This window comes from Gordionus sp. m RMFG-2023, chromosome 1 (assembly GCF_954871325.1).
Source record: "Gordionus sp. m RMFG-2023 chromosome 1, tfGorSpeb1-WG-v2, whole genome shotgun sequence".
Classification (NCBI taxonomy): Eukaryota; Metazoa; Nematomorpha; class Gordioida; order Chordodea; family Parachordodidae; genus Gordionus; species Gordionus sp. m RMFG-2023.
Window position 1 is genome coordinate 77,811,127 of NC_088775.1, and position 20,904 is coordinate 77,832,030.

The window sequence follows — 20,904 nt, forward strand, 5'->3', positions numbered from 1 at the left end:
AATCTTGTTGTACAGATGTAGGAGACATATGATAGATTTAATATTAAAGATTCTTTCATTCTTTAAAGCTATCCAAAATTCTTTCCGTCAATACCTGCCATCAAAATATCTTGGTTCGTGGAGAAAAAGTGTTTATCATCTTTATAAAAGAACCAATATCCACCAAAGATAATGGTTGAACAGTCTCTATTATAAAGTTCATAATGACTTTGTCAGCCAATTTTTGACATACACCTGGTGTTGATGAATCCAAATTGCTTAATTTTGTTTGAATTAAATTTGATTTGGAAGTGGATGTATCTTCTTCCATTACCCCAAAACTTTTGAGATATTTTTCAATCTCTTTATAATTTGATGTGTGAACAGTCTAAAATTATAATAGTAATACTTAGAATAAATATTATGTAGGAGATAAGTACATAAAAATGATTGAAATAACTATTTTAAATAATTTAGATAAAATTTATGAATATATAAAAAAAGATGATTGGTCTTTGATTTAAATTTATAAAAATTAAGGATTAGCCTACACATTGATATTAAATTTGTTTAATATATTACCTTTAAATGTTTTGTCAAATTAAAGCTGTTTGTTTGATTTGAGGATAAAATTTTGCGACACATCTTGCATCAAAACCGATATCTGGTAATAATTTTTTCTTCAAGATTAAAGTATTTTTTGAATTTTGGGAAAGGATAATCTATATTTTTCTCATTTTCCAAAGAAATTTCGCTATCTTCAACAATCTCACATTTTTAATAACTAAATTTATAATGCTAACTAGATTTATAATGTATATTTTAAATATAAATTTAAATTTCAAAATAAAATAAAAGGATTATAATTTAGATTTAATAAAAAAATATATTTTAATAATTTTTAGATGTATTTATTATGTAAAATTGAAGCTACTTCGCTACTTTCTAAATTAGCTAAAAAAATAGCGCGCTAAAGCTACCGCTACTGAAAAAGTAGCGCGCTATTTTAAGAACACTGGTTCAAGCCCTTGCACCCCCTAGTGACCCTAATGGTAAACTACAAGAAATGATGAAATATCAAACTATTTTACCTTTTTTAGCTATATAACCCATACTAATACTTAAATGAGTAATTATGTTTCATCGGTTTAAAATTATTACATATTATAAAAAACAACTTGTTCACTTCATTAATAAATATCAAATTTTTGGAAATGGCCTTAGCCAATTAACCTGAAAAAAAACGTCATTTGTTTTAATAAAAACAATTTATAAAATAATTTTTGATGAAAGTTTGGTTACTCTTTTTGTTGATTTGTCTCGGGCATGTTCTCTTTTATCGAGAATAAATGATTTGGGTGAAAGTATTTTTTTTGCAAATTTAATTGACTGACATTTTATTTTATTTTTGTGACGCGTAAACGTTATTATAATGGATACAAGTTTTCCTGGAGGCCCTATTAGTTTAATGTTAGAAAAGCTAAATCGTATGCATTAAAAATATGTGGTGTTTGGAAGAATACTGCATCGCTGTATTTGTTTTATCTCGCTTTGAAAAAACGTTTTTTTTTTGGAAATGGCCTTAGCCAATTAACCTGGAAAAACGTCATTTGTTTTAATAAAAAAATTTATAAAATAATTTTTGAATGAAAGTTTGGTTACACTTTTATCAATTTCTTTTGGTGATTTGTCTCGAGCATGTTTTCTTTTTTCGTGAATAAATGATTTGGGTGAAAGTATTTTTTCTTGCAAATTTAATTAATTGTCATTTTATTATCTTCATTAAATTTTAGTGTCAAATCATTATTATAATGGATACAATTCCTGGAGGCCTTATTAAGAATATCGAATTTAAAATTTAGGGAGAAAAGAGGGAGCAATGAGTAGCATTTCTACCAATATTTCGTAATTTTATAGTTAAAAAAATTAAAATTTTGTACAAATTATATTTATACAGGTGCACCGTGCGAAACTTATTTAGCATATTTATTTTTTAAAACAAAGCAAAAAAAATATATAAAAAAATTCAATTTTCTTTATTCAAATTTTTTTTTCTCGTATATTATTTATAATTTTATGATCGAAATCGCGTAATATTTGAAAAATTTTTGATAAATTTGTTTTTATTTTATTCTATAAAAAGTTTTTGACCTGATTGCAATTTTATTCAATTATTCGATCAACATTTATTTTGATGTCATTCTCGGAATTCTTGTACAGTTGCGTAAATGTGACATTTTTCTTTGCCATTTTTTATCTTCCTATTATGTGAATCCGTTTTCATTCGAAATTTTCTCTTTATCCCGCTTATAAAAGAATAACAATATTATAGGGAATTGAAAGATTAAAAATAATAATTGAGAAAGATTTTTCTTAGGCCTAGTTTATAGTAAGCACGAAATTCCGCGATGAGTAATGTACAAAATAAATATGTGCCTTAAGAACGTTTAGTAATGAATTACTCGTCGCTTAAGCTATATAACGATATTCCGCACTTACTATAAGCGATACCTTATTTAAAACCTTTAATAAAAATTTTATCAATAATTTTTTTTTCAAATTTCGACAAAAAGGAGTTAAAGGGTTCAAAACCTGTTTCAAGAGTTTTAAAGCTTTTAAGAGTTTTATAACTTAATGATAAAGTTTTAAAAAAAATTACGAATCCCCAACCCGCTTATTAGCTGCAGGTTTTGGCCATATTTTTATTCTTTTTTTAAAAAAGAGGCTTATGTTAATTTTTCGAATTAAATTTTTTAACGTTTTGAATTTGAACACGTAAAGAAAAAATTAAATCATTTTAAAATTAAGTTTATTGGTAAATTGTTATGTTATAATCTCCTCTCCCAAGTTTATAATAGCTCTAACGGCCTCCCTTTCTCGCACTTCACAATGTAAACACAAACACAACGCCGACCTCTTTCCACTTGATTCCGATTATCCCGATCATGAGCATCGGAAATTTTTTGCCCAGAACGGCTTCAGGTTGCCCAGCATTATAGAACCAATCTTGTACAATGTAACCATAAGCCCCGAATGGACCAAGACTGGCAGCGCTAATTTTTTCAAAGGTTATTTAATGAACAAATTTTTATATAAAATTAATGATTTGGATAGCGGTCACAAGAAATATTTAACCCTAAAGTAATGGGGAGGGGTGGTTAGACTGGCTGTGTGATCAGAAGAATATTTGGCAGAAAAGTAACTTATAACCCGGTTTTAGACTCAAAGTATCCCATTTATCAAGTGATTTATACAACTTCTAAATCCGATAAAAGTCTGATACGTGTAACTCGTAAGCAAGGAATAAGTTTATTAAGAAATATAAATTGCTACAGATTTGTTCAGATTTTGGATGTATGTTTACAAAGATTAAACAAATTTAATCGAATATATTTTCAAAAAGGCCGGGTTTTTCTGACATTTCGCGCTTTGGCTAACTCCGACTTCTTAGTGCTTAACAACAAAGACCTACGTTTCACGCGCGTCGAACTAAATATCCTTCTACCGTCTGAGATACCTACAAGTTCATAATATTAAAAATATCATATTTCAATCATCTATTAAAATATTTGATATGCATTTACGAAAAAGAAATATCATATTAGATAAACCGTATAGAATATACGATATCCATTTTTTACCACCTAGTATGGCGAAATAAAATTTTACCCGACAAATATATTTATATTTTACGAATTAAATATATTTAATTTATCTTATCAGTTGATGCAAGGTTTGGTATCCCTGTAACCGGTCTAACCTACGATGACGAAGTTTACGAAATGGTTAAAATAGATCTGAAAAGCCGACACGAAAACATTTGGCAGAAATTCAATGATCCCAATCATATTGGGAAAAAGGAGGGAATCGAAGTGGGAACCAGCTATCTGCTAGACATTAGCTATTATGGGAACATTAGCAAGAATATGAATGGGCTTTATTCTAGTAGCTACACTGATTCTGTGGGCCAAGAGCAGTGAGAATGATATTATTTTTTTGTATATATAAAAATTTACTGGTAGATAGAATAAAATAATTTTGCCATTTTTTTTTAAACTTAGGGTAAGACCATACCAGGTCATACTAGCGTTCGAACGCATAGGGTTAAAATATATCAAGCCAAAAATCGAATGTTTTATAAATAATCCTTTTTTAAAAAAAAAATTTAAAATTATATCGTCTGCTTATTAGTTTTTATTTTATTAATTCCTAATAATTTCCGTATTTTAATATATATAATGAAACTACTCTATATTTCAGAGACCTTTAGGCCCGGTCCTAAGCCCGAACCAGATATACGTGCTGAGCCGTATTTTAATTTTCCTGTTCCAGATTTTAAAAACGAATATTTTAAATTGCCATTATTAGCTATAAAAATTAAAATACCGGGCCAAAATTTTTAAAAATAAAAAATCCTGGTCGGACCGTGTAAATGGTACCTCTTCTGGTCAGATATATTGAACGAATTATTTATTTTATAATGACCATCAAACACTATTTCTTAAACACTAGGACGCTATGGTATGGACTTTACGCTGAATTTATAGTAAGCGCGTTTTGTCCGAGCGGTGCGGTTTTTAACACTTTAAATCACAGCTATAAAATTTTTGAAATATACATCGCATCATATGTTATTCAAATTTTATCATAGCGTTATCATCATTTCGTCCCATATTTATAAATTATATCTATTTAGGCTTGATTTTATAAATAACGCAGCGTTAAATACCACAGTTTATCGTCGATTTTTTTAATGATAAAATGCGTTATTATGAAAAAACTTGCTGACAATTAATTATATATTTGAAACTCTAAGGCCTCTTTTAAGCGCCAAATACCGCTCTCAAACGACGTATAATTTGCAAAATACATGACGCTGAATTAAACATTTAGGCAATCGTTGCCAAATACGCATCGCTTGAGTGATGTCTCAGTATGAGCGATTATTATAAATTTGTAGCATTTTATTTCATAAAATATTATTTCAGACTTGTATCATTTCAAACCTAATGTATAAAATTAATCATATGTTAAATTAATTATTTACATGTTTGTACACTTTAAATTTTTTTAATGCTTATTTACGATGAAAAAAGGTTAATCATGTGGAAATCCGATGAATATATCGGAACAATTAATTAATAACAGAGTTCAGGCCAAAGAAACTTGGTTGCCATAAGTTAATAAAAAAGGAACATAAAATCAATTAAGAAAAGTGTAAATTAAGAAGGAATTAGTGGAAACGGATATTGAAAGAGTTAACGAGCTAAAAATTATGATAGTTTAAATTCGAAAAAAAAACAGATTGGAAAAATATAAATTTTAAAAATCTGGGCTAGGAAGTTAGGAAAAAGTTTATTATGGCATCATTTTAATTTTATTATTTAACTGAAGTGTTAATCTAATATATAGACATAATATACCTTATAAAAATTTGTTAAATGCTGTTTAAAAAAAATTTATTTTATGGTTAAACCTATTGTCTCCACATTTAAAGCTACTTACTCTCAACCCAATTCGAACCGAATTACGCCCGGCGGGCCTTTCCTTGTCTGGACGAACCCGCTTTTAAGGCACACTTCTCGATTTCCATGGACAGGCCCCGTGACTTGCTTTCGCTGTCTAACATGCCATTGCAGGCATCTCGACCCGTTGAACCCGAAAATGGTTTGGTCAGGGATTATTTTCAGCAATCCGTAAAAATGAGTACATACCTGGTAGCGTTCGTCATTTGTGATTTCAAAATGGTTTCCGGCAAAACCATATCAGGAACACTGGTATATATATGCAGTTATTGTATGTTCACGAAATTCCTTTATAAAATCTTCTCTTTTGTTTATTTACTTATCCACAGGAAAGAATGAACTGATTTTTTTCATGAAAGGCTTTTGAATAAAAACTTGCAATTAACAGCCCTTCCAACTATGTTATATTTTATTTTATATATTTAATGCTTATTAAATCGATGGATCATGAATAAATGATCGTTTCATTCGATTTTTTTTTCTATTCCTTTACAAAATACAGGTTGGCGTTCACGCGCCCGCCGAACAGATTGACCAAGCGATTTTCGCTAAAGACGTTGCTATAAAGGCCTTGGATTTCTACGAAAAATATTTTGATATTCCTTTCCCCTTGCCCAAGACAGGTTAATTAATATCAATTACTACATTATAAATCTTTAAATAGAAAAAAAATAAAAACTTTCAGCTTTCAAAAATGTTGTCAATTGTTATTTGGAGAGATTTATTTCATTTAAATAAAAAGGAGTTGTATTGTATGCTGCCTTATAAAGGTTTGAGTCTATCCTTTTCTTTAAATTAATCTATTCTTTCTCATTTCTTTCTCTTACACCAAATTTTCTAGTTTAATTCATCATTCTTTAAAAGAAAGCTCTTTTATGTGATCAAAAATTTAGGATAGGAAATTTATCTTCGATTTTCTGCTTGAATTTTCGATCCAGAAGTAGATTTAATTAGATGATCCCTATACTGGTATTATTTCTCTCTATTTTATATTGGGTAAATTGATATATGTTGGAAATGGATAAAACGCGATGGAAACCAAAAACAATATTAATGTGAAGAAGAAGGGCGTGCCATAAAATTGGCCTTGCCATTGGCGATTTTCTAGAACACGTAAAATGAAGAGTGGAGAGCAGCTGATCTACCCAGTAAGCTTGCAAAGAAGCCATTAAACGATGAGGAAAAATCTGATTATGAATATTCATCATTTTGAACAATTTCTACCTTCCCTATTTATTAATACATCCCTTGACTTTTTTTAGACAATCGAATATTATGAAATTATAAAATATGTTGTAAAAAAGATATTATGTCGTTGTGCTCTTTCTGTAAACTATATAATATTTATTATTCTAATAATTTATTTAAGATTTAATTGGCATTCCCGATTTTTCTGCTGGTGCCATGGAAAACTGGGGTCTTATAACTTATCGAATGGTCGATTTACTTTATAAACCGAATGTAACGTCTGAAAGTCAGAAAGAACGGGTCGCTATTGTCATAACTCACGAATTGGCTCATCAAGTGACAATATAAATTGATTTAAGATAAAATCTATTTAAAAAATAATGGTTTCCAAGTTGCTTTTTAAAAATAGAATTTAGAATTATTAACAAAAATGTTTCGAGCTAGGACGTGACTTTAATATTTAATTTTCCCCTACCAATTTTACATAAATTTAAAGGTTATTCATTTTATATAAAATTTAATTTAAAAAAAAATTAAACCAAGTGTGGAATTTTTAGTTTTTTTTTCTTGTTAATTCAAAGAAACGCGAAACAGGTTTTCCTAATAGGCAATATTTTGTCGAACTAATTTGCAACATTTTTATATTTTAAATTCAATTAAAAACAATTTATAATTCATTATTTAATTACAGATCGTCGGCTGAGTTTTATAGTGTTCTAAATCAACTTTTATTTGCAAAATATTTGTTTTTTTTAATGAATGAATTCTTCAGGACTAGATATAAATTATATTTAGCATAATTTTTTAATATAAAATATGCTATTTGGTGAACACGAAGATCAAACAAAGGTTCAGACCATTCCATAATCCAAAATTTATTTTTTAAAAAAGTGGTCAGCTATTTAAATCTTCGAGTTTAGAAACCAAATGGAATATAGTTATTTAATCCCAAAATCTATCTGGCTAAATTTTATTTGAATGTAGCTGGCCTCTTTTTTAAAAATTTGTTCTTCGGATTGTAGAGCCCTCTAAACTGGCCGGTTGACCTTTTAAATATTGATGAATATTATATATATTTTCATTGAAGTAGTATGGCAATTTGGGTTTGGTTGGAAATATCTATTATTTTTTTCTTCTGCAACTCTTCAGTGGTTCGGCAACCTGGTAACAATGTCTTGGTGGGACGACCTTTGGCTCAACGAGGGATTTGCCACTTATATGGAGTACGTGTGCGCAGGCGCAATCTTCCCTGAATGGCAAATGCTCGATAAGTACGCCCCAGACACAGCACCTACAGGTTTTTTTTCTTGCCCGTTCTTTATTTTCTTAGATTTTATTATCTATAAATCACAACATATAGAAACCATTGAATTAATTTACCGATGGGAAAGGCTTACCAGTATCATCGATTTTCTATTTAGAGATCTGCAATGGGCGGGCTTTTTTTAAAAATCTTTTTACGCCCCCCCCCCCACCAACTTATAATTTTTTTAAAATAATTAACCGCCCGCCCATTTATCTATAAATTTTGTTTAACCCGCCCGCTCCCTAATGTTTAAAAATTATTTTAATGACTGGTTTAGCTCTTTATTTGTTTTGTTTAAACATACATAATATGCAATATTATAAGATAAAACTATTAATAAATTAAAGTTTGCTCTGCTCATTTCCCCTGAAAAATATAAAAATTTATCCGCCCACACCCCATTAATTAAAAAATTTTATGTTGAAAATAATAAATTATTTTAAGACAACCATGTCCCTCCTAAGTATGCATGGGCGGGCAGGCAAAAAACCCGCCCAATGCCGACCTTTAATGAGGGTCATCCTTAGTTATATCTCAGGATTTTTAACTTGCCGAAATTGAGCATTCAAACTAGTATGGCTAGCTACACATTTAAAAAAAACTGTGTTTATGAAAAATAATATTTTTAAATGATTTTTTTTATACCACAGCCCATTTCTTAGACGCTTTGGTTCATTCGCATCCAGTCTCCCACGCCAAGGTAGAAAGTCCTTCCGATATGCAAGCAATGTTCGACGCCATCTCTTACAACAAGGGTTCTCTCCTGCTCAGGATGTTGGACGGAATCATATTGGACAAGGAAGTCTTTAGAATGGGTAAGTAAAAGATCAACATAAAGTATAGAAGTCGAAGATAGGTGGAACTTACGTTAAATAATACATACAAATCATTCTTTATTATTGCCGAGTAAAGAAATTATTGTTTTCTTTTATACAAGGTCTGCAAAAGTACCTAAAGGATCACCAATATGGCAATGCGCAATCCATCGACTTATGGCGTGGTCTTCAACAAGCATTTCTATCAAAATCCGTTAAGCCAAACAGCTCGGATCATAGCCTGATATGGGCTATCCATGATGAGGGCATTAGTAGCAAAAGCGATGACATCGACATAGCCTTTATAATGAACGGCTGGGTAACTCAAGTAAGTTTATGTCGCTCTTTCGATTTTTAAAAACTCAAAAACGGTGAGAGATATAACAGTATCACAAATTGATTATTAGTAATATCCATTTTCTTCATTTACCATGTAGTTTTTGCATATTTTTTATATGTATTTTACTCACATTTATCTGATAGAAAGGCTATCCCTTGATTACCGTCTCAGACCCTGTCCCATTACCCGATATGGATGGCACTTACACCATAGACATTTACCAAACCAAATTCGGTTTTAAATACGGCGAAGAACCCATTAAACTCGCTAATTCTATTAGTTGGCAAGTTCCTTTCACCCTTCTGATTCCATCAAAAAATCTTGAAAGTGGGTTATATATTTATCAAAATTTGATATTAAAATATTATTCTTCGAATAAACTATTGTTGTTATGCATGCAATAAACAGTTTGCTAGAAAAGGCCAACATTCATTATATTTAATATTATCAGAATTTAAATCTTTAAATAATCTATATTTATAAATTCGATGAATAAATAAAACAATTGCACAACCAGCAAGCCCAGCTACTTTGAAATATATTAATACGACCATTTGGCTCAAGAACCAAAATATATCTCACCCTCTTACCAACTCCCTCAAACCCGATTGGTTGAAGGGCAATTTGGAATACGCGGGCTATTACTACGTGACATACGGGCCCAAAATTTGGGAAAATTTAGTCCAGGATTTAAAGTCGAATGCTGATATCATGTCGTCGCTTGATAGGACCCAACTCATAATCAACACCTTTTCCCTGGCTCGGTAAGTATTTTATGAAATGCAACTGTTATATTTTCTGTTTATTATTCGTTTTAAAGTAATGTATTACGAAATAGGATATAATATATTTTTTTTCACATATTGAAAAATCGTGAAATGACCTCATTATATTTTACTTTGATCCAAATTAATATTAGTTACTTCTTTTCCTTTGGTAATTAGTTATTCTAAAAATGACTTAATATAAGTAAATATCACATTTCTAGGATACTGGCTTAAAATCGTGAATACTTCTATTTAAATTACCTAGATACAATTTTTTTTAGTTTTTATAAAAATTATATTATAAATTGAATTATAAACTTAAAACCCATAATTTATTTCTTTTAATATTAATTTTAAGGTCGGAGATAAAGAAGAGGATCAAGATTTTATGTTTCCTCTTTATTTTTATTAAAATCAGCAACGTTCATATTAAAAATAAGACTGAAGAAATATTTTTGAAGAAGATGATGTAGAACTAGAAGATATAGATTTCAGATCTACCGCGAGTTGAATTTAAGAGTTCTGGAAGAGTCTCTACTTTATGTCTTTTAGTAGTGTTGTTAAACGGCTTGTTTTGAGCCGATTTTTAAAAATGGCTAATTCAATATTTTATCCAGAAATATTACACAAGCCTGTAGATTTTACCCATAGAAGGAACAAATGTTTTGACATATTATCAAAATCTCGAGGCTTAAGCAATATTTTTCTGGTTAAAATATTTAGTTAACCGTTTTGAAAAATCGGCTCAAAACGAGCCGTTTAACAACACTATCATTTAGATAGAAGACTCTTCAAAGTATCTTCCAAAATCGTTAATTAAGTAAATGCCCAATAAATTATTTGAAATTGTTTCATATATTAAATAATATGTTATAAAAATATTCTGTTGTCTGTGATATAATTTATAAATAATTATACGTGAAAATTTTTCGATACGATATAATTATCTATAAATTTTTTAGAAAATGGTTAAAAAATATTGTTATCGGTACTATAAAAATATATTTTTAAAATGTATTCGTCATTGTACTTATAATAACATTTTTTGAAGAAAAAAAAATTGTGGGTATTTAGTATTTTATATTTTAAATTAACCTTTTTATAACATATTTGTATTTATAATAAAAATTTACCCAACTCAGTCTTCTATGTAAATTTTTTAATACCAAATATTGATAATAAAACGAGACGAGAATATAAAGAAACCGACGCTTAACCAAAATTTATAAAAGCATAACCTGTTCCATATTTACTCCGTAAAAATGGAAAGAATTGGAAGCCATCTATAAACCATGTTGATTCAGTGCATGCGGCTTCCTCACTAGTATCGGTTTAAAAAATCAGATGGCTCAATACGCTTATTTACAGATTATTAAAATAACAATAAATTTATGGGCTTCGCACAGAATGTTATTGAATATTTACAACCAATGGTAACTTCATGATTAACTCAAAGGATGCTTACACTCAATTTCAATAAAAAGAATTAGAACACTAAATTCAAAGATCAATGGATATGATTATTTCTAGAAAATCCATGACTTATTATTTATTAATGTCCGATTAAACATTGATATTTGGTATAATAAATTTATATATATTAATTGCCTCTCATCGAGCACATAAATCATTCAATCCATGCTGATGTGCCATCCACTATGGTTATCTTCAATTTTAAAACTAGCACCAGAATAAAATTTATATGGGACGCATCAGTCAATCAAAGTCTTCGAGAAATAAAATTAGCTATTCTGATATCCTTATGTGTCCTATGGCAATTTAACACCGCGCTATCCTATGACACGTCCGATACATGATATGCTCAGAGTTAGGTTTGAATACATTTGAAGTTTGAACAGAAAATACGCAATCTAGACCATTCACAAAGCTTAAGTTATTTATTGTTCCAAAAATGGTTCTAGCTTTATTATTCACCGATAATAATTTAAATGACTCTTAGTCCCCTTTTGAATTTCTTTAAATGCATTCATAATTATAATAAGTATATTTTATTATGGGTAGATTCGGTCATATTTCGTTCACCCAAGCTTTCGACTTCGTGATCTACATAAATCCTAAACCGTTTTCCGCTACCTTTATCAACAAATTACACATAGGTTAAAATAACTAACTAAAATTTATTAATCAATACATCTCGCTAAAAATATAAGTGACGAGCGCTCCAAGGCATCCAAAAAAACGAATAAAATCGAGAAATTTGGTTATTCCTATTTATAAAATTTTTGCTGCGAATAACTTCAACAGGTTAATCATATGCATTCACCTCGAGCATCTTAATATTTAATATTGGTAACTTTTTAGAAGATCATTTTAAAGTCCCTTAGAGTCATCATGATCTTTATATTAAATAAATGTGTTTACATTTAGAGAAAGTAAACATCCTACGTTATAGCTCTTGAACTTTCCCGATAGAACACGAGACGGAGCTTTAAATTTTATCGATATGATTTTTTTAAAGGTACCCTAAACGAGAAATCCGAAATCCCATTGATGACCATAATTGAAACGCTTTCAACAATAAGAAGTTATTTCGGGTACTATTTTGACTCGGAGAGTAAAGTTGTTTACCAGAAGCTATTACCTGCCTTCATCTATAAACTCTTGTTGAACGAATTGCTAGATAAATTTGATGTCTGGAAAAATGGCGAAAATCTTTCCCACTTACAAATGTATAAATTATCTTCTATTTTTTAAAAATAATATATATTATTTGAAAGCAAGGAAGGAACTTATCATAAACTTACTCAACTAATTAATTTAAGTCAATAATGATATAAATAAAAAAAATTCAACGAGACCCAATAGAATTTAGGGAAGTTTGAGACTTCGTGACCTATCGTTTATAACGGTTGGGTCACTCATAAATGGGTGATATGAGGGCATCAAAACAAGATGGGTACTTAATAAATTATTTAAATGGAAGCTCTTTTAAAGAAAAGGGAACTTCAATGTAGTAAAATATTCCTGAGCATACATTGTATTAAAGTAATGACCAAAAATGAATTGGTTAGGAGTTGAATGTATTTTTAATATAGTAACTTAGATTTGATATTTGTGTTTGTTATATTTGAATATCGTATATATTCAAAAGGTTACGTTATATATTTTTTCAAAGTGACGTCAGTTTGAGGAATATTTTTTTTTGTGTCTATAGTCGTCAATAGAAAATTTTGAGGATATTTTATGTGTATATAGTCGTCAATAGCCCATTTATCTCATTCATCTTTTATCCATAATTTTTAAACAAATCTATTATTATTTTATTTTATTATTTTTTTATAAACAGAATTTTTTTTTTTATAATTTTATATAACATTTAACTTGACCGAGGACCGAAAACCGCGCGACTTTTTTTTACCTCGTCGCCAAATATTAAATCGATTATGTTTTAAAAACAATAATGAATTTTATTTGTAATCTTTTGTATATATTGTTGTATTTATTCATTTTTTTTAAAATAATTAATTCCTTTTTTTATTAATTTGTTTTATATTGTTATGTAATTACTTTTTTGAATATTATAATTAGTTATTATTGTGGTGTTTATTCATTTTTTTAAATAATGAATTCCTTTTTTTTTATATTTTGAATATTATAATTAGTTATTATTATTATTATATAATAATTCTAGTTGGGCATTGTTAGTATATGTTAAAATTATTAATTTCTTTCGTTATTCAAATTTTTTTTGGTTAAAAAAAATGTTATTTGAATATTAAAAAGAAAAAAGATATATATACGAAACAAAATCATTTTAAAATATCATTCACCAATTATTATTCAATTAATTCTATTTCAAAATAAAGTTAACCGTACTTCTAAATACAAAAATGGTTTGATGTTATATATATTTTAATATTTAATCTTCCTTTTTTTTATGATAATCAACTTCAAAATCTAACATATACATACATTTATATAATTATCCAATTTAACTTCTAATAATATGCAATTTGATTAACCTCGATAATATAATATTACATGTCGGAAAGTTATAATAATATAATACACAAGTAACGTCCTTTTAAAATATATAACGTAAATTTTTGAATACGATATTCAAATATAACAGTGTTATATTACGTTCGGTAAATAAATCGTATTCTGATTTTAGAATGAACCCGATATTATTTTTTTTTAAATCTTTTTACTTTTTATTTATACCCCCCAATAAATTAAAATATTCACTTTTCACCCCCCCCTCCTCCCTACTATATCATCATAGTGACCTTTTAAGAATAATTTATAATCAATGATTTAATTTGTAGCATGGTAAGGTTAAAATTAGGGGTGTACCGATACCACTTTTTGGAGGCCGACCCGACCCGATATTCCAGATATTAAATTGATATCGGCCGATAACCGATCCGATATCATATCTAATTTTGTATTCTGTAAAGATACCAATGGTTTTAATTTGTAATATACTTTTTATTAGTATAACATCTATAATTTAATTATACTATGACTTATGTCATTTAAATATATTATAATGATCAGTTATAGTTTATATTCAATTCTATTGCCTAAAAGTATATAAAATATTTTTATTATAAATCACTTTTATATAATAAGTAACAAAATTAATCTATATACATAATAAGTAATAAACAAATATTATGAAATTTAAATAAATATTTAAAATAATATTTAACATTAATATATCGAAGATTTCTTTTTAGAAATATCAAAATTTCCAATTTATCAGAAATTAGCCTGCGGCGATGGTAACTGTCAATATCACCAGCTTCACTAAAAACAGATTCTGAAGAGATTGCACAATTTTAAAAGCAGAATGCGCAAAAAAAACAATATGGCAGAATGTTTATTAATTAATTATTATTATTAAAAAAATATGGATTTCGATTTTATTTATAAAAATAAATGATTTTAGATATAATTTTTTTTTTTAAATTTATAACATTTTATTTTTGTTAAGGACGCCATTTTATATCGGATCGGCAAATTTTATAATATTGGCCGATAACCGATATTTTATAATAGGTGAAATATCGGTCCGATCCGATCCGATAAAAAATATCTGTACATCCCTAGTTAAAATTATTTTAAAAAATCAGATTAATATTGCCATATTGATAGAATAATTATGATTAAATAAATATTTATATATTAAACGAAGATACTTGCAAGGGAAAGTAATAAATATGGCAGTTAGTCTTGGTCACAAGCCTACTATACTGAAAGCCAGACCATATTTCGAACAATGGATACATCAGCATTCTAACTCTAAGACGCATTTGGTAAATTTAAAATTTACACGCTTTTATTAATTTTTCTTTTTTAAAAAATGAATAAATAATACTGTAATACTTTCAATTTGATTATATATAAAAAAAATTTGAATGAGAAAATATATTCATCGATTGAATTATACCAGTACTTGACACAACTACATTTAACACATTCATTTATATAAATATCTTATATAGCCATTCCCCGACCTTTCTTCCGCCATTTTGAGATCTGGGATTGAGCACGGAACCGTTAAGGATTGGGAATTGGCCTGGAAAGCTTACAAGGCTTCTAACGTTCCTTCCGAAAAAATTGAAATACTATACGCGCTCGCTTATACTTCGGATGAGAAACTTCTAGAGAGGTTATATAGGGAAACTTGGGTGTGTCAATAAACAAGGAAAGATGGGAAGGAAATAGATTTAAATTATATTTTTAAAAATATTGGGCTTTAAATCCACCACGTCGTAAGAAAAAAATTTCTATGTGAACTAATTTTTTAAGAAGGTTAAACTTGGAACCGAAGTTTTTAATTTTTAAAATAAATTATTTTTATTTATAATATAGGCTACTCTCTTTAGTGCTTGCCGGTCTTAACCCCCCTATATCTCCTTCCGGCGATTTGATAAGGGCCCAAGATGCTACCGGTATTTTATCACGAATTTCAGCCTGGTCCCCTATAATGTTGGCACGTACACGAGTTTGGACGCTTTTGCGAAGGCACTGGGACGAGTTCTCGCACGCTTTCGGGGATTCTACTTCGTCCCTAGACGGGCTTGTCAAGGGAGTTTGCAAAAGTTGAACTTACTTTTAACCTTATTTTTAATATGGGGAGGGGGGGGAGAGGCATATTTAACGTTAATTTGAGGTTTTTATAATTAAAAAATTGAATTAAGCCAAAAGATCTTAATATTTTAGTCAAAATTACAAAAATAACGCAAACGATGACGTGCTTTATATAAGCTAAGAACCAAAAGGATAAATGAATCTTATACGGAAGACTTGGTTATACTAGTTAGGAATGAGGAAAAAAAAATAAGAAAAAGAGGTTATAAAATATCCAATTAAGAGAAAGCGGAGAAATGAAAGTAGGAACTAATGATATTATTTTAACCTTCAATGTTAACAGGTAAATTTGGTGAGTTTTCTGGCTTTGAGAAAGGAGTTTGAATTTAATATAAATTTGGGGAGTTAAGGGCAATGAGAAAACATCATAATGTATAGCATCGAGTGCAGAAATTATCATCAACATAAAAGAATATAAAGTGAAGTACAAATTAAGGCATGAATTTAAGGGAGAAATAAAATATGAAATACAGGTTTCGACAGTCCAGCGTTGCTGGTCGAATTTAATGCTTTTTTCCGCGATACCAAGAAAGCCGCAGACGCGGTCGGCCAAGACAGACTCGGACAGCTAAGGGAAATTATAGTACTCAATATCGCTTTCGCCGAAAAACAAGCCCCTGGCATTGTCAAATGGTTGAAGGAAAAGAATCTATCCTAAATTTTTTTATATACACTTAAACTCACATAAAATGTTTGCAAATATATTATATGAATTATTTTCTTTTATGCTTTCATTAAATTAACTTTATCGGCTGACACTGAAGATTAGAAAACTATACTAAACGAGTGTCTCATCTAACATACAAAATGTTTTTCTAAATATAATATATTTCTCATTTCTTCCTTATTTTTTTGCGTTTTTTTAGAGATGTCTAATATAAAAATCCCCACCCCCCCCCCCCTTCCCCAACTGCATAACAATTGTAATAATATTTCTTTGCATTATTTTCTCTTATGATGTGTCCGAATTATTTATGAACAAATCAGAGAAAATTTTGCATTCTATTAAATAAAAGTGGATTTACTTCAACTGGGTAATTTTATTTTTTTGTTTTTCTTTATTTTTACAAGAGAAAAAATGGTATTAGATTAAACATTGTCCTCATTCATTTATTTATATTGCTTCTTCTTACCACAATATTTTGATAAAAATCGGTATTTCTAAACCTCAAAAAAACTTATAAATCGATATTCTCTCTTATATAACACATATTCTTTTGTGAAACTCAAAATAACAATCATTTTTTTTTAAAAAAGGACCAAAAAGTCATTATTTTGTAAATTTAATCATAAATTAATGTTGAAGTTGGATTGTGTATTGTAATCATTCCTTCCTTATAAATATTTCCTTTATAATCGTTAATCCTATTTTTTTATTATTTTTTATATCCTTGTTAACTTATATGAATAATTTTATAAATACAATTTTTTCCTTCTTAAATTTGTAACCCTTTTTTTCTTCTTAAATTTGTAACCCTTTTTTTCTTTCGTTATTTAACAAAATTTTAATAACTTTTAAAGCGGTCCTTGTTCCGTCCAACGATAAATTGTTCAATAATTTGTAAATTTAAATTTATTTAATATATTATCTATTTTGTATTAAATTTGTAAAACATTTATATTTAAGAAATTACCCGTTGCGAAGCTGAGATAAAAATAATAAATATTGAAATTGTAGTAGATCTATTTGCCAGTTTGGTATCGGTAAAATCAACGACATGGCGTCATTTTCCAGAGAATCGCATTGGTTAGCGTTGTTAGCTATAATCGCGCATGTCTAAACTCTAAAAAATAGCGATTGCAAAAAAAATTAAGTAAAATTCAAAGCATCCGTTTTTTGATGCTTAATCTCAACGAAATTTGATTCCTGTTCTGCTCGGATTCGAAAAAAAAATTTATTTAGCCGACCCGATTTGGCCAGGCCCAGATTAGTTTTTATTTTTGGCCTGAACCAAAATTATATTTTAATTTTTGTTGTATCTCGTTAATTATTTCAACTATAAATTGAAAATATGAGCGATAAAATAATATTAAAAGTTCTTTATATGATTTTCTAATTCATGCAAATAAAAAAAAAATATTTAAATTTACATGTCTCGGATGTATATAAAATTTCAAGTCCAGACAAATCATATCTTTAGCCCTTTTTCGGCAGGGCCGAATCAGTATCCTTTTTTATTTGAAAGCGATTGCCTAACCTACTAATTATATTATTTATACATCAAATCAGTGATTTAACGATGAAAGCAATTTTTAGAAATCTATATATAAGTTAGTTTCAAATTTGTTGTTAAGTAACGTCGTTACCTTTTTAGAAGAAAAAGAACTCCATTAGGTCATTTGCGCATATTTCTTATAAACATAATTTAACCTGCCCTGCCCTCAATATGAAACTTTTTTTGCACTAATAAAGAAAATTAAGGGCACGAAGTCTATATGTAAAATTGTGTCTTAACTCAAATATTTCCTCAATTGTGAAATAAACACAAACAGTCTCCAAACTGTGCAGTCAGTTTTAAGAAAAAATGGGATTGGAACTCTATAACTCATTGAAATCTTCTTATGGAGAATGACCAATTTGACGAATCTTGTGGTAAATCCGAATTACAGAGATTTTCAGATAATGACAAGCCATTCACCGAATATTGTACTTATTAATGTTAATTAAAAAATATGATTTTATATGTTATGGCACCTGTTGCTATGGCTCTTTCGATTAGAACATTTAGTATATCTCACTCCCACAATAACTAATATTAAAACTTTAAAAAAAAATTTTTAGGCCTGGCCCGGGTATATTTAAAAAAATTAAAATATGGCCCAGCCCATGTAATTTTAAAAAAATAATGAACTCTGAACTAGTGATTTGCATAGGGGTAATTTTTCAAGCCTGGCTAGGCCCGAAATTTTTTTACCTTTCCCAAATAAAATTTTTGTACTTATATAAATATAGAAATTTTAAAATATTAGCACCTTGTTTCTCGCATAAATTTTCAAATATATCAATTTATTTGACAAAATGTAGTGATATCACATTTAAAATTTTAAGCCCGGTCAGAAGTTTTTTAAAAAGTACAAGGCCCAAACCGAAATTATTTTTTATAAATAGACCCGGGCTGATACATATTTCTACCCTGAATTATAAAAAAAGGCTTAGTTTGGGTTCAATAAACATCGAGGGTTCACAGCCCTGATATTTCCAATTAAAAATAGAAAAGTTCAAACATCGTGTGAAAAGCATACGGTTATTTAAAACTTTTTACTAAACATTTTATGAAAAAATTTGATTTATTAATATTTAAAAAAAAGCAATTTATCGCTTAGATATTATAATATAAGTATTATAAAAATATAATGTACCTATTCTAAACATTAATCTCCTTTCTCAAATTTTAATAAGTTAATGCTTGAAAAAAATTTATTTTTACTATACATTTTATGAAAAAATTTGATTTATAAATATTAAAAAAAAAGCAATTTATCGTTTAGATATTAATATAAAAGTATTATAAATATAATATACCTATTCTAAACATTAAACTCCTTTCTCAAATTTTAATAAGTTAATGCTTGAAAAAAATTTCGGAAGATTATATATAATTATAAAATTATATTCTGTCGCGCGCTAACCATTGGGTTTTAGCTTGATTTATCCCAAATAAAAGATTGGCAGCTTGAATAAAAATAATAAATAAATTTTACGAGGTCCCACCGAGATTCGAACTCGGATTGCTGGATTCAGAGTCCAAAGTGCTAACCATTACACCATGGGACCAATAAAACTAAATTTAAAAATCACGAATTATATAACATCAAAAAGCAATTAAGCAAAATAGAAATTTCTATGACTTTCATTTTTATTAAATATTTAGGGAATTTCTAAAAAAAACACTGGTGTTTGGAATACGCTTTAAAGATGGCAAGCGATAGACATGGACATAGAATATAAGAACCTTAATTGACATTATTATATATACATTAAAGTGCTAACAAGAAAATTCACCTAAAAAATTTAAATAATTGGTCAGGCTACTTGTGCTAAAAATCTTAATGGGAGGCTTTGCAGATCTCTGATTCAGGAGCCAAAAAGTCGTTAAAGAAAGGCTAAAGCTGCAATATTAAAAATTATGCTGCAATATTAAAAATTATGTATTAATTTTTTTATCCTGTGGCTTATTGTAACCAGAATTTAAAATAAAAGTTTATAAGATTAAAATATCAATATTCACCTATAACATAGATAATTTAATGTTTATTACAAAATATAGAAATGGATAGGAATTATTTTCCACTAAATTTTTTAAAACTTTTCACATTTTTTAAATTCAGAATATGTTTCAATTAGATAAAAATAGAAATAATTTTACACTAATATTTAATTGATCAGGTTACCACCAACTCAGCTTACAAGACTAAGGCTATAAAAGATATAAGAATTTAAAGTCATGATTAATTTTATTCTTAGGATATTTATGACCAAAAAATATATTAATAAAAGCTAGTAATAAATACATTTTAAATTCACTTACTAAAGTAAAAACAAATTTATATCTTTACCTATTAGCATCTGTACTAATGAAAGTGATCACACCAACCAAATATTTATGTTAGATTCCTATGTACAGATTTCAGAAATGTGGATTGCCTAAAAGATTGAGGTCTGGACTAACCCAGAACTAATAACATACTTACTTTAAAAATTGTGAATTTTTAGTAAATATTGTTATCTTTTGTATTGAATATTTTATGTAAAAATTTTAATTATTAAATTTAGAGTTCTTAGGCAACCAGTTGTTTTTGTCAAGACAAAGATGCTTATGTCAGATAAAAAGAAATAGATTATATTTAAAATGGAAGCTGAAAC

The 20,904-nt window shown here is 28.3% G+C and overlaps 1 protein-coding gene and 1 non-coding gene across 2 annotated transcripts in view; one reads left to right on the forward strand and one right to left on the reverse strand.

Moving 5' to 3' along the window:
• The window catches only part of LOC135922776 (endoplasmic reticulum aminopeptidase 1-like), a 34,672-nt gene extending 16,955 nt beyond the window's left edge, over nt 1-17,717 (forward strand). The window contains exons 3-19 of the mRNA XM_065457244.1: nt 2,828-3,047; nt 3,383-3,502; nt 3,703-3,955; nt 5,477-5,756; nt 6,007-6,127; nt 6,874-7,028; nt 7,842-7,989; nt 8,649-8,813; nt 8,936-9,141; nt 9,297-9,480; nt 9,671-9,917; nt 11,943-12,037; nt 12,400-12,610; nt 15,082-15,202; nt 15,392-15,558; nt 15,762-15,991; nt 16,514-17,717. Coding sequence (XP_065313316.1) covers nt 2,828-3,047; nt 3,383-3,502; nt 3,703-3,955; nt 5,477-5,756; nt 6,007-6,127; nt 6,874-7,028; nt 7,842-7,989; nt 8,649-8,813; nt 8,936-9,141; nt 9,297-9,480; nt 9,671-9,917; nt 11,943-12,037; nt 12,400-12,610; nt 15,082-15,202; nt 15,392-15,558; nt 15,762-15,991; nt 16,514-16,698 — 3,108 coding nt within the window. The 3' untranslated portion in view covers nt 16,699-17,717. The remainder of the gene's footprint in view (nt 1-2,827; nt 3,048-3,382; nt 3,503-3,702; nt 3,956-5,476; nt 5,757-6,006; nt 6,128-6,873; nt 7,029-7,841; nt 7,990-8,648; nt 8,814-8,935; nt 9,142-9,296; nt 9,481-9,670; nt 9,918-11,942; nt 12,038-12,399; nt 12,611-15,081; nt 15,203-15,391; nt 15,559-15,761; nt 15,992-16,513) is intronic.
• Nucleotides 17,718-19,743: 2,026 nt separating this feature from the next.
• Trnaq-cug (transfer RNA glutamine (anticodon CUG)) lies at nt 19,744-19,815 on the reverse strand. The gene has a single exon. It is a non-coding gene; the product is annotated as a tRNA-Gln (tRNA).
• Nucleotides 19,816-20,904: the final 1,089 nt, after the last annotated feature.